The 12,619-nt window shown below is 33.5% G+C and overlaps 1 protein-coding gene across 2 annotated transcripts in view; it reads right to left on the reverse strand.

The window, feature by feature from the left end:
- MAN2A1 (mannosidase alpha class 2A member 1) overlaps positions 1 to 12,619 on the reverse strand; it is a 59,698-nt gene that overhangs the window by 27,614 nt on the left and 19,465 nt on the right. For both annotated transcript variants that reach the window (XM_058167798.1, XM_058167799.1), the window contains exons 4-9: positions 11,786 to 11,957; positions 10,687 to 10,814; positions 9,774 to 9,947; positions 6,105 to 6,291; positions 3,595 to 3,772; positions 753 to 955 (exon numbers count right to left, since the gene is read on the reverse strand). In XM_058167798.1, the coding sequence (XP_058023781.1) occupies positions 753 to 955; positions 3,595 to 3,772; positions 6,105 to 6,291; positions 9,774 to 9,947; positions 10,687 to 10,814; positions 11,786 to 11,957 (1,042 nt within the window). The remainder of the gene's footprint in view (positions 1 to 752; positions 956 to 3,594; positions 3,773 to 6,104; positions 6,292 to 9,773; positions 9,948 to 10,686; positions 10,815 to 11,785; positions 11,958 to 12,619) is intronic.

The following is a 12,619-nucleotide window of genomic DNA, read 5'->3' on the forward strand; positions in this document are numbered from 1 at the left end:
AGTTGAGCACATCAAGTTGTTGAGCACATCAGAGAATGTTTAATAGAATGTTTAATAGATTTAACTGCAATTACCCAACAGGTGGATATGTACTTTCTCCTACAATTTTTAAACTGGGATCTGAAAAAAACATTTGACATTATAATATTCATTGCTTGGCAAGGAGAAGTATTTCATTGTCTGGAAAACAAAGTCAAAACAAAAAATCAAAAGAAATTCCAGGATTTTAATACAAACAAAAAGTCATCTATTAGAAAAAGTATAAAGCGTTAACAAAATGAAATAAAATTTTGGGGAAAAGAGAGAAACTATGGAAGAAACAGTTCTTGAATAGAAGCACAACATAATAAAAAATAAAAGTTAATTAATCTATCTTGTAATATTAGTAATCATACCTATTCTATAAAGGCCATCTCTCTCAGATAGATAGATAAGATAGATAGATAGATAGATAGATAGATAGATAGATAGATAGATAGATAGATAGATAGATAGATAGATAGATAGATAGAGATAGAGATCTATTTCTCTCTCTCTCTTCTTTATTACAGTAGAAGATATTAATTATGTAGGAGCTTTTATAATATTCCACAATAGTTAATATTTAGGCCAAGATTTGTTGCAATGTTCTATTGTAGAATCTATAAGTAATAAATGCTATTGGATTGACATAGAAATATAACAACATAATTACAAAAGCATGTGTTACTTGATAGCATAAGAGCATAAATATTCAAAATTACACTATTTACCTTAAATATGATTCTAGAACTCTATCAAAGCGCTTGTAGAAAGGTCGTGATGTAAAATATCCGCTCCAATAATGATGATCTCTGTCTGCATAGGTGAAAAAATCTCCACTCAAAACAGGGAACACTGAATTACCGCTCTTTCCATCCAATTTGCCAGCTTTATGTAGCGCTTCAAAATAATCTGATAACGTTCCAAACTGAGCCTAAAGCAAATTAAAATGTGGTATAAATTCTCTACTATGCATTCAATTAGAACAGATTTTGTTCAAGTAAACTTTGAAAAATCTACTGTTTCACTACTGTAGCTGTGATTTTCTCATTGTTGTTTTAGGTTGACCTACTTTATGTTTTTTTCCCCCCATATTTTTCTTTTCGCTATACAAAAATAACTTTTTCCACCTCAGTTTTGTTACTATAGTTTGTTAATTCCTCAGGTGAGCAGATGAGATGGGGAAGACTGATGTATATATTTTGCACGCAAACAATAAATCATCCAAATGGGGAACACTGTAATGGGGAATGTGACACAGATGAAGTAGGAACTTCTTTCTTTCGACTTGAGAGTCAGCTTGTATCTTTTAAATTTTAAAAACTCATACAAAACCTTGTCTAGGAAAAATCATATATTTTTTCTGATAAAACTTGAACAATTTTTCTGTTACCAGTCTTGTGGCTCCCCAAGCATCGTTAGCTGCTTCAGGAGTAGTTTTCATTCCCGATATAATTGAAAACCTTTGAAAGGCTAGTGCTGTCTCACTTGAAAACCATCACGGATCTGCTGTTAGACCCCTTGCAATTTGCATACCGAGCAAATAGATCAACAGATCCTGCTGTTCAGTGCAGCTCACAGTGAGCTGGGATCACATGATCCTCATTTTCAATGTTGCGTGACAGCTTCCCCAAGTCAATAGGGAACATGGAAGACAATGATATGATTGCTGATGTGCCTATGCTCCTTGCCTTCTTCACACTAGCAAAATCCTTGCTTGTGTGAAGCTTACAGGGAGAAAGCATTAAAAGTTAAGTAAGCCTTAAAGATTGGAATGTACTCCTGAATTACATATAAAAAATTTGGAACATCATAATTTTGTATGCAACAAAAGCTATATGTATCTGTGTGTGTTTAAACAAACTGCAGTTAGTTTACTATCCCATCTTACATTCCCATGTTTTGAAATTCACTTACTTTGAATATGACCTGAGTTTGTCTTAAACCATCATATCCATCATATTATTTAAAATGACATCAAAACCTTGAGGAAAAATATGTACAGAATCCCTCTCTTTTGTACAGAAGGAAAAGAAAGAATGAGAGTTGCATAAACCTAAACTAAAACACTGCAGTTCAAAAACTGTGAATAACACTATATTACACTTAAGGATAAATAATGTGCTTCCTATATATGATTATAAGGAATTCTTGGAGATGCTACACAGTGTTATGCAACAAATAATTTCAAAGCAACCATCTATAAATAATCATTTCAATGAAATCATTGAAGTCCATAAAAGATCTTTAATTGTTTTACATAGAACAGAAGTGCTTACGAATATAAAATGCTTATAATTCAAAATTCCCTACATATGAATTTAAGAAATAGCAAATCATGAAGCAGTTAATTTAATGGCTTTTCATTCAAATCTAAATCATTTCAAGGTTATTTAAATTCTACATAAATCTACTTTGTATCTTATATAGTTTCATCATGTTTTAGCTATGAAGTAATAACAGATAATTGTTTTAAAATTTACTATTATCTTCATAAATCTTTACTTTGGGGGATTTGAAAATTAAAATATATACAGTATCTGTGTTTAAAGTAAATTCTATTTCTATTCCAGTTAAACAAGTAAAACTCTGACATCTGGACACATTCATATTCCTAATAATTATATGGAAAGCCAGCACAACACATTTATCTTTGAAAATTTTAAACTGTGGTACTCTGTAAAACTCTTTTAAGAAAGAGTCATATGACTTGCTATAATTTTTTTTCTTTGAGTTTAGTGAAGATTTGGGGTTTTTTAAGGGAGAAGATAAAGTGATAAATTGTTCTGTTAGCTGAAGCAACTAGTGTAAAATTTAATGAGGTTACTTGAAAGTTGGGTTTAGTTTTCTTTGAGGAAGAAATAAACCACATGACTTACTCATAAAGCATATACAGTACAATTCTGCAATGTATCGAGGAGTAAAAGTTTCTTATTTCTAAATAAGTACAAATAAAGATAAAACTGTTAGCCAAAAACTGCAATTCCATATATTATATAACCCTATTCAGGATTCCAATCAACTTACAACCATTTAGGTAGTGATCATTAGAAATTACTACAGCACTGAAAAAATGACTTATAACCATTTTTGACACTTACAACTGTTGCAGCATCCCCATGGTCATGTGATCAAAACTTGGATGCTTGGCAACTAGTTCACATTTATGATGGTTGCAGTGTCCTGGGTCATGTGATCACCTTTTGCAATTTTCTGACAAGCAAAGTCAATGGGGAAGCCAGATTCAATTTACAATCTTATTACTAACTTAACAATTGCAGTGATTCAGGCTGTAAAATGGACCAAAACTCATTTAATAATTGTTTTGCTTAGCAACAAAAAATTTGGGCTCAATTAAAATAAATAAAATAAATAAATAATAAATAAATTGCGCTCATACATCGAGGGTTATCTGTACCCTAGAACAATATCTCTCACTAGAACCCAAGGAATCATATTTTAAAAAACTTATATATTTATTTGCTACAACAGTCCAGAAGCAAATGTAAAGCTTTGAAAAAATTTCTAGTGAAAAAAAAATAAAATGGGTGTCTTAAAATCATTGCTTCTTACCTTCACATGGAACTCAGGATGAGAATTCATATAATCAAACAACTTCTGATAATTCTGATATTGCTGATCCCATTCCGAACTTTCACTATAGCGAAAATCATCTCCTAGTGGAGCCAATAAAATATTGGTACGGAAAAGCTTTGACTTCTTTCTGTATTGATCTAAAATCATCCATGCCCTTAGAAATAAAATAATAGATTTGCAAAATTTTACTGATTGAATTGAATTACTAATGTTTTAAAAAAAGATTTATGCAACCAAATTTGATTTCTGAATTCATAGTCTGACTATTTAAAATCTACTCCTTCTAATTAAATATGCAATTCTATGAAAGTTTATTAACATTCATTTCAATTGATATAAAATGATGAGATCTTTAGCTTATTTATATTTAATCAGTATGATTGAGCAAACAGATTTAGAAAATCTACGTCAATGAAATGGGAACATCCAAAATCCAGAGCATTCATTAATTTCATTAATTTAACTCTATCCATCTATCCATCCACCCATCCAATAAAACATTACAGATTACAGTTCCACTCTTCATCTATGGCTAAGTTTATGCATAGCTCATTCTTCTAAAATATTCACAAATTTTCCCAAGTACTCTACAATCAACAAAAACTTATTGAATGTTGATTTATTTATTTACTAGCACTTATGTATTACTTCACTTCACTCCCAAAAGAATAGGTTTAGAGAATCTCCTACAGATAGGTCAGGATCAAAACAGTGAAACAATAATTAAAGTATAAATGCAATACAATAAAATAATAAATGCAATAATCCCAGAACTCAAGGAACATTCAAAACAAAATAATGAGAAAACAGAAACATTACTACTCTGGTATGCAAACTTGAATACTTATGCAAAGAAGGCTTTTCTACAGTCTTCTGTTTTATCAACCCTGTTGTAATAAACCAAGAGCTTTTGTCACAGAGTAGAAAAAGAAACTGCTCTAGGAGCACTTCAAAGAATTATGAAGCCCTTCAGTTTCAGAAACTGCCGGAGTTACTCACAGTATAAAACAGAATCCAGTAAAAAAAAAAAGTTCAAATGGCAAAAAGTACCCCATTTTTAAAATCATGCCACTAATATAAACCTTTAGTTTAATTAACATATTAGGAAACAGTGAGATAATATATAATAGGGCCTCTGGTGGCTCAGACTACTAAGACAGTCTGTTATTAACACAGCTGCTTGCAATTACTGCAGGTTCAAGTCCCACCAGGCCCAAGGTTGACTCAGCCTTCCATCCTTTATAAGGTAGGTAAAATGAGGACCCAGATTGTTGGGGGCAATAAGTTGACTTTGTATATAATATACAAATGGATGAAGACTATTGCTTAACATAGTGTAAGCCGCCCTGAGTCTTCGGAAAAGGGCAGGATATAAATGCAAATAAAAAATATATATATAGTGTCTTTCTCAGAAAGTGACCTATATTCCAGTCATCCATTTTCTTATTTGCCATTTTGCCTTATTTGCATTCTCCAGACATGTTAAATCTGAAACATTCAAACTGACTCAGAATTCCAAAGATGCAATCCCTAAACATTTGGAAGGCATCAGTTTGAGTAATATTCCTTCAGTTGACAAAGCAACTTCTATTGTGGATAAAAATGTCCACAGAAGACAACAGTGATTTAATGTCTAACGAAGAATTGTCAACTCTTGGTTTTACCATACAGTACATACAGTTAAGGCAATTATAAATAGTTCTCAGCTCCTGACCATAATTGAGCCCCGAATTACAGTCATAAGTCATGCTGGTCATTAACTGGGTTACCAAATGACCGCAACTGATTTTAAGACTTTTGTAGGAGTCATCAAGTGAACGCTATGGTCAATAAATGAACCCATTGTACCCAATAGGCAGTTTTTCCCAAAAACTGGATGGAAAGACCAATTTGCAGCAAAAATATTTTTTTTATAATTGCAGTCATGTGTCCGTGGAATGCTACAAATGTATGTTGTAAAGCCAGAACATAGATATTGAGAGACAGAAACTGGATCATGTTGTCATAATGAATATGGTTGCTTACAATTCCATCCGGCTATATCCAGGGGAGAACAAACAGCAGCAAGGCTATCATTTTGGTCCTACTGACAGCTCAACAGTTCTTCAGTCCAACACACTTAAGGCTCCTCCTGTTTCAACTGATGGTTCTAAGAATTATATAGCTGAGACCACTGCTGGTTTTTTTTTAAGATAACTTTTCCATCTTCTGTGAATTCTTTCATCTTCCATCCTGCTAACTTCTTTTCCCTTTTGTGTCATTTTTTAGATCATAAGCATGAGATGGGGTGAGCTGCCTTCTTTCACTTAACTCAAAAGCTACTCTGACATCCGGTTTTGGCTCATATGCCAGGTAAAATGCTTGAAATGTTTTAAAAAATCCAAAGCTGTATTAGTGCTAAAAACATATTTGTCTAATTATAAAATGTTCACATTTTATAGTTAGTGCATTATTGCTGTTGTTGATTGATATTTTTATACCCTTACCTGTGCTGAACGTTTCCAGAATGAATAGCTTCTGGAGGAACTCTCCAGGGGCAACTAACTCTTCCCCCAGGAAGTCGCTTAAAATCAAATTGGCAGCAGATTTTAGGATCTGGCCCACAAGTATGAGGAACATCATAGCTATAGAAAGGCATCATATGGCAGAGAATATCTGTATCAGATCCCAAATCTAAAATTAAAATACCAAGAGAAATATAAAAATAAATTGTTTTACATATATCATAAACCAGACCTCTTAGAATCTGTATCATGCAAGTTCAGGCCTTAGAAAGTTTTTCTTCCATCACCAATTAATTCCAAAAATACTTTTCTTTCTTTCTTTCTTTCTTTTTTACTATAAGCCATCTGTCATATAATAAAATATATATTATATGTCTTTCCTCTTGGTCATGCTCAAGGTTGCTAGATCCATGGATCATGTCATGTCACAAAAAAACCAATATTCTATCTCATCAGATGACAGAAATTAATATTAAATTGTATTTACATACCATAGTCATTTTCCAGTTTATAATCAAAATTAAAATTGACAGCCATATATAGAATTAGAGCTACTTTTTATTTAATAGGTATACTGAGAAATAACAGAAGCTTATAATCTGTGCTGTTTCAATACTAGTTTGAAACAGCAGTTTGTTGCTTTCACAGACTGCCATATGAATGCCATATGCCAAGAATTCACATGCACTCAATTTCAAACTCTTTATATGATTTCACCTTAATAGTCAAAATGATTCTTGATAATATGAGATCTCCAGAATGATAGTCAAGTACGTCAGGAGCTCTATGTGTAGAGAAGTCTAATAGTGTTATATACTATGAATTTTAAAAGAAATCTAGTTATGCTGGATAAACATACTGTTAAGTATGCTTTAGTATGCTTTCTGAGACTCAGAATGTCTTAGAAAAGTCAAATTAAATAGAACATCAGCTAAAACAGGTTTAGTAAGCAAAGGTATAGTAAACCTTGGAGAAACCTGCCTTAAAAACCCTGGAAACATTACTTAATTTAGGTATCTGACTATAAGTAGGAATGTGCTTCTTTCATCATTACATCCAAAAACTAACTTCGGAAAGGCGATTTGAAAGGTTATTTCCCTGACTAACTTCTACTTCTTCATGTTTAAGTTTACTTCTGCATGTTTTAAACCACAAAGAAGGTTTTAAAATGAACAGCTTAAGTTTGCATTATAACAATACCACCCTCCTTAGCTTTCTCTTGTAAAGGTTATTTCAAAATGATTAGTTTTAAGTTTGCTCCATTATCATTTAAACAACAGCCATTTGATTAGACTACAAAACAGAGAAAAAGAAAAACTGTAACAGTATTCCTCTGCTTCCTGGTAAGAAACCAGCTCACTTTTGCTGTCTCGCAAGTATCACCTAGCCTGCAAACATTCTGCTACTCTATTTTGATTATTTCCAGCTGCATTGCATTGGCATCCTTCAGTCTTAAAAGACTATGGTATCGTGCTCTGGAAAGAGATCCTAAGACAGCATCTAGTGTGGCTAAAAAGGCCAATTCAAGAGTGGCAATCCCTTCCATACTGAGGGCAGATACATTCTGTCCCCTGCCCAGCCCCCAGATTTCGCTGGTTCCGGGACTGCTTCTTTGCCTCAGCCTGCCGAACAAATGTCTCTTCGAATTGGAGAAGGCCATGCTGTGTCTTTAGCCTCCAGGCTGAATGATCGGAGGTCAAGGTTTCCCAGTTGTTAATGTCCATTCCCAGGCCTCTCTTGCAGATATCCTTATATTGCAGCTGTGGTCTCCCTCTGAGATGCTTTCCCTGCACTAATTCTCCATACAGGAGATCTTTCGGAATCCAACCATCAGCCATTCTCACGACATGCCCAAACCAGCGTACACGTCGCTGTTTCAGTAGTGTATACATGCTAGAAATTCCAGCACATTCCAAGACTGCACTATTTGGGAACTTTGTCTTGCCAGGTGATTCCAGCTAAGCTTATTATTACTAGATCCAACCTGTTTCTCTCCATATCCTTCCTCCTGTTCCACTCATATATTATGTCTTGATTATAAGCTATATTATATTTTACTACTTATATTCGCTATGGAAGACATATGACTAAAGATGAGGATTAAAAAACCCTATAAATAAATAAAAATGAGTAAATGCAACATCTATTCCTCTACACTTCCTTAAAATAACATATTTGTAAAGTCATTTATCATGCTCATTAACACTACCTGTTCTCCAAAAGTGCAGGATGGATGAATCTGAATTTTTATCTATCTACAGCAGAAAACAACAAAGAAGTCAACTATCTTGCTATTTTGTTAACACAGATTTGACGGTATAACCTATGTTACAACACAAATGCTGATAAAGATGTCTATTCAGAGCTTGTTTATTTGTGTCAGAAACATCACAATTAAAATAAGGTACACTATATGAGATAAAATATAAAATATAAAATACAAGATTATTCAGAGCTGACACTACATTACTCTGGGCAACAGACACTGTACCACAAAAAGTTCATTCCTTGCAAGAAGTTAAACATTATAATTATATATATTGTAACTCATTTATTACCAAGAACTTCATAATACCGAAGTACATATTTGAAGGAACTAAAGCTATACTCTCAATTCCAGTATTTGGTTTTGAAATTTGCACCCATTTTGTTAGGAAATGAAGAACATACTTTTTCTAAGAGCTTAACACTATTAAATTCTGGCAAAACAAACTAATGGCTTTTAGCAAATAAAAAGCAACCAGTAGACAAAATTCCCAGTTGCAATGTATGACTGTGAAGGTTGGACCATAAGAAAGGCTGAGCGCCAAAGAATTGAGGCCTTTGAACTCTGGTGCTGGAGAAGACTCCTGCGAGTCCCTTGGACCACAAGGCGAAAAAACAAGTCAGTTCTAGAGGAGATCAATCCTGACTGCTCTTTAGAAAGCCAGATCCTGAAGATGAAACTGAAATACTTTGGTCACCTAATGAGAAAGAAGGACTCACTGGAGAAGAGCTTAATGCTGGGAAAGATTGAGGGCAAAAGAAGAAGGGGACGACAGAGAACAAGGTGGCTGGATGGAGTCACTGAAGCAGTAGGCATGAGTTTAAATGGACTCCAGAGGATGGTAGAGGACAGGAAGGCCTGGTGGAATGTTGTCCATGGGGTCGCGATGGGTCGGACATGACTTCGCAACTAACAACAACAACAGACAAAATTAACCCTAGTTTCAACTGGAAAACTTCAGCATTTTATGCCAAGCTAAAATAAAAAATGCTAGGAAATTACTGGAAACTTGACATTCAGACAAATCAGCCATCAATAGATATATACAAATAAACCATATTTACACACATCCAACAGACAATAAAGCAGCTAAGTAGAAACAAAAAGACATATCCTCTTCAGCAGCCGGCACTGATTAAGCAAGGATTGTCACCAGACAAACAATCAAGGAGAAGACAATACTTATTCAAAGAATGACCAAGGGGAAAACCACACCCCCACCAAACTTGGCAGGACAAGCTACTACGTAGGCAGCAAACCCTACACTTACACTAAGGATATAACTTAGTAGGATAATGAAATGTCTGCAAGCAAACAACAAAGCTCAACAAGCACCAAGGACTCCAAAGTATTTGTTGCAATGAGCTCATGAAAGTAATACTTACCCCAACTCTGTCTCCAAAAGAATTCTAGTGCTTTCTGGGTTGCAAGATGTTTTTTAACTGAGTAATGAACTCTCTGTATTAGCATATTGGAAAATCCAGCACGTTTTAGAAGATAAGCCATAGTTGGTGAATGTCCAAATGGATCAACTGCCCAGCCAGATTTTGGCTTTACTCCTAATAAAAAGAATGTGTGTTGAAAGCAACATAATGCCAGACTATATAAACACACAACATTTATTCTTACACATTAACATGGGATCCCCAAAATTAGGGGACTGGTGCACAAATTGCAGTGGTTGATATATAGTCAATTCTAAAGCAAACAAAAACTCCTAAAAGATAAATTGTTGCCTCTTTGTTTTGTTTCATTTTCAGTGGAACAGGAAACATGATTACAGTGGAACAGGAAACATGATTACATGGATGAGGAAGAAACTAACTGAAGAACCCAAGTATGAAGCAAAGGTACTATCTAACCCCCCAAATGTAAAATTACATTTTTTCTATAAACACAAATTATTAAATTTTCCAAGAAATTAGACACATTAAAAAATGCAGGCATACAAAGTGAATGCTACCTATTTTGACTTCCTTTCATTTATATTTTTTAAGAATAAAAATAAGTGCAGTCTTTTGCTCTGCAGCAGGGCAGCCTTTTATTTTAAAAATGCAGAAATAAAGCATTGGGAGGATGAGGCACCTTACAGAACAGCCTGTGAACATGGTGGGCTCCAAATTTCAAAACCAGTCTCTTCTCAACTTGAATAATCAACAACAGACAGAAAAACTAGCACTGCAAACTCAGTATATGACAATTTATAAAGGAAAATAATTGATTCATTCATTGCTTAAACTTCTGTATTCAAATGGAGGAGTTGGCAAAATTCACAACACAAAAATTACGTGGACTTACCTACAGCTTTCTCTAGCCACTGGTGTCCTTCTATCAGTTGGTCAATTAAAGCAAAATAATGAGGAGAAGCTTCATCAGGCATGACCCAACCTCCAGTTACAATTTCAAATTGGCCATCTTCTATTAACCTGAAATATATGTTTACTTTTTTAAATCATCTGTAATATTGCTTGTTTATAAACAATAATAAAACCAGTTATCTTTAAATACTGATAGCAAGTACTTCATTTCTCAAAAAAAGAAAGAAAGAAATCACTTGTATCATCTTTATTAGAAAAGTTTGTGACCCCTAATTTTACAAGATGGTTTGAAGACTTTGTGAAGTTGGGAGAAAAATTAAAGCACTCTCTAAGAATAACTCTGCAGTCTTAAAATTGGGATTGGGGGGGTGAATATAGTCGCTGGTTCACCTCTTCAATAGCTAACTTAAGTTTCTTTTTAAGAAACTAGGAAACCCGATTGCATGAATCAGGAGATATCGATATATACATCTGTACATGCAGGTGTAGAGTGACATTTATTGATATGAGAGGCAAAGACTACAACTGAAGCAATTAGATCTCGTGGTAAGACTATTATAGTTCCTTTATCTTGTTTCATTTTTTTTCTCCTCTATTCTTTCCATTTATTCCACTGATTTAGAAGTAAAATGATGCGAGTTACTGCCAATAGAGAAATGTGGATTTAGTTTTCATACTATGTCTGTTGGGAGAAACTTGCCCATTTTATTAAATGTCTAGAGTGAGTGAATATTAATAATGGAGTTTCAGTAGACAATCAAATTATATTTCATTGAAACTTTGTTTTGAACGAAACCAGCATCACTATTTTTATAACAGAAATGACCTTAGCTATAAGTAACATTTCTATTCCAAAGTGTTTACTTATGAAGCTTGGTGATTTAATCATAACATTAAAAAGAAATGAAGCTAAATTGTGCTTTAAGAAATAAAGTCCAAGTCTAGCTATGTATTAGAACACTGTAATTTATAAACTTATACAAAAATGGGTCACAATGACAATGAATACTGATCCGGTTTTACTAGGGTGTATAATAGGTTGAAAAAAATATATACATACAATATTAAAATATCCCAACCTTTTCACAGCATCCTTCTTCTGACTATCTATTCCATCCCACCACTTTGAAAAATAAGAGATTTCAGACCACATAAATTTCCTTCCTTTATCTTCTTGAAGTTTAAGAACCATGTTATTGAGAATATGTTGTGTCTGATCTCTGAAGTAGTCATCAAATGTCTTCAGCCAACCTATTAAACATAATATCACATGCTGAACAAATTAAACTGAATACATTGTGATAATATCAGGGTTTCCCAAAAAAGAATCATCACCGCTTTTTATATAACAAAAAATTGACTGTGACTAAAAAAACTAGATGGTAACAAAAAGTAGACTGGCTTGCAAACCTGAATTGAACAATAAGAAAACACACTTTTTTTGAAGTTTATCTATATTTAAAATAACTTGGAAACATTTTGCAAGTATAAACTATGGTGATAATGGTAATATCTTATCAAGGAAGTCAATTGCTCTAAAATTTTAGTGGAAGAAAATATTAATTTTTATTTAATATTAAGAAAAAGTACCAAGGGGGTTCACTTCAGTTCAACTGCCTTTTTGTTATAAACAACTTAAGCAATAAGTGTGCATAAGTTGGATTTGTTTCAAATTTGTTCCAGTCATATCATTAAGGGGAAGTAATAAACTATTTTCTCAGCAAATGCATGGTGTTTTTTTTAATTTTCTTAGAAGGTCCTGAAACATGCCATTCTAGAACATTTCAGAAAAAATAAGGATTCCTAAAGTGCTCTTAACACTTTCATAGAATTCTGAGAACAAAACAGTGGCCAGCCAGTAAGAGATAAAATCACCTTGTTATTGCTGCAACCACAAACAACAATGAAGGCAA

Source organism: Ahaetulla prasina, chromosome 2 (assembly GCF_028640845.1).
Source record: "Ahaetulla prasina isolate Xishuangbanna chromosome 2, ASM2864084v1, whole genome shotgun sequence".
Taxonomy (NCBI): domain Eukaryota; kingdom Metazoa; phylum Chordata; class Lepidosauria; order Squamata; family Colubridae; genus Ahaetulla; species Ahaetulla prasina.